A 1,038-nucleotide genomic window follows, 5' to 3' on the forward strand; every position below is an offset into this window, starting at 1 on the left:
AGGCAGAGGTTGCTGTGAGCCGAGATCACGCCATTGTACTCCAGCCTGGGCAACAAGAGCATAACTCCTTCTCAAAACAAAAAACAAAAAAAACCCAGAACATCAGCAAAAGCCACATTTTCTTCATAGCAGTAGCACCCTGTGAGAGAACTGAGGTATAGGTTCTCAGCTCAGAAACCCAGGGTTCTGATTCCCAGTCCCTTCTTGCCTACATCTCTGGGCTAGGAGAAGAGAAATCTTTATTTGATTTTTCTCTTAGTTGCCCTCATCAGAGCTGGGATGGTGGGGAGGGGAAAAAAGGGCTAAGAGAGATAGGCCAGGCTTTTGGAGACATTGTGTACAGACTTGGTCAACTGGACACTTCTCTGTCAGGCAGCTGTCCAGTCCTTCCTGTCCCATACCTCTCACAATTATGTCCTCTCTCCTCCCCTTCCAGTCCTGGGTCGGGTGCTGGAGGTGACAGATCTCCCTGAGGGCATCACTCGTACCGAGGCGGACAAACTCTTCACACAGCTCGCCATGTCCGGCGCCAAGATCCAGTGGCTCAAGGATGCTCAGGGGCTGCCTGGAGGGGGTGGGGGGGACAACAGTGGGACTGCTGAGAATGGCCGCCACTCGGACCTCGCTGCCTTGTACACCATTGTGGCTGTGTTCCCCAGCCCCCTGGCTGCCCAAAATGCCTCCCTTCGTCTCAACAACTCCGTGAGTCGCTTCAAACTTCGAATGGCCAAAAAGAACTATGACCTGAGGATCCTGGAGCGAGCCAGCTCCCAATAAATGGAGGAGGGGAAGGGACTGTCACAGAAGGAACAGGGGCAGGGTGGAGGGGGTTGAAGGAATCCTCACAGACCATGGACAGAGGCAGGAAGTAAGGAGACTGATGCTAAACTGGAGCCTAAGACAGTGATGAAGATGGAAACAGACAGATGCCCACACTGGCATTGGACTCTTTCTTGCTCCCCTACCATGGGTCCCCTCTTTTTCCCTGGTTGACCCCCCTTGCACCCCTCTTCTTCCCATCCTCTTTTTTTTTTTTTT

At 52.7% G+C, this 1,038-nt stretch overlaps 1 protein-coding gene across 1 annotated transcript; it reads left to right on the forward strand.

The window, feature by feature from the left end:
• Positions 1–408: 408 nt before the first annotated feature.
• LOC108299345 (R3H domain-containing protein 2-like) lies at positions 409–1,032 on the forward strand. Its single transcript, XM_017521607.2, has one exon. The coding sequence runs from the start codon at positions 520–522 to the stop codon at positions 775–777; it is 258 nt and encodes an 85-aa protein (XP_017377096.1). The 5' UTR covers positions 409–519; the 3' UTR covers positions 778–1,032.
• The last annotated feature ends 6 nt before the right edge of the window (positions 1,033–1,038 follow it).

Source organism: Cebus imitator, unplaced genomic scaffold (assembly GCF_001604975.1).
Source record: "Cebus imitator isolate Cc_AM_T3 unplaced genomic scaffold, Cebus_imitator-1.0 Scaffold6821, whole genome shotgun sequence".
Classification (NCBI taxonomy): Eukaryota; Metazoa; Chordata; class Mammalia; order Primates; family Cebidae; genus Cebus; species Cebus imitator.

Excerpts from the sequence above, each read along its gene's own strand:
- LOC108299345 (XM_017521607.2), top strand. The coding sequence starts at position 520 with ATGTCCGGCGCCAAGATCCAGTGGCTCAAGGATGCTCAGGGGCTGCCT.